Here is a 545-nt window from a genome sequence, read left to right on the forward strand (position 1 = left end):
AAAAAATCTTGCACCAGGGCCCTTTGTTCCTTAGCTCCGCCACTGACACTGATGATGGCCAACAAGCCTGAAATAAGCTATGTGCAATTTGGAATAAATGGCTCTAACATTGTAGGTTGTATCTGTACTATACACCAGCAGTTCTGGATGTACATTTAGCTATTGAGGCATAAAGGAATGATTTGCATGGCTCTGCCAACTATTCTGAAATGTGGAATAATCCTATTATTTTTGAGACATGTGATGTAGTGAGACATGTGAATACTCTCTGCTCTAAGAAGACTCTATCCCTGTAAACACTAAAGACCTCTTCAGGGTCATGTAGGAAGACAAGATGTTAGTTTTATTATACATATTGCATGCAAACACATCTCTATATAGTCTCCTTATATACACAATACATCTCCTCATTTACCTGCTTCTCCTCGGGGTCATATAAAGGTGCAGTGGGGTGCAGTACGGCTTTCTGGGCGTAGTAGAAGACTTCGGAGATGTTCTTGAGGTTTCTAGCTGAACACTGGAGAGCAAAATAAAAAAAAAAAAGC

The 545-nt window shown here is 40.0% G+C and overlaps 1 protein-coding gene across 1 annotated transcript in view; it reads right to left on the reverse strand.

Moving 5' to 3' along the window:
* RHOT2 (ras homolog family member T2) overlaps window positions 1-545 on the reverse strand; it is a 26,105-nt gene that overhangs the window by 18,301 nt on the left and 7,259 nt on the right. Inside the window, exon 8 of the mRNA XM_018571391.1 lies at window positions 416-517. Within this exon, the coding sequence (XP_018426893.1) occupies window positions 416-517 (102 nt within the window). The remainder of the gene's footprint in view (window positions 1-415; window positions 518-545) is intronic.

Source organism: Nanorana parkeri, unplaced genomic scaffold, assembly GCF_000935625.1.
Source record: "Nanorana parkeri isolate BGI_ZX_2015 unplaced genomic scaffold, ASM93562v1 scaffold1748, whole genome shotgun sequence".
Lineage (NCBI taxonomy): Eukaryota > Metazoa > Chordata > Amphibia > Anura > Dicroglossidae > Nanorana > Nanorana parkeri.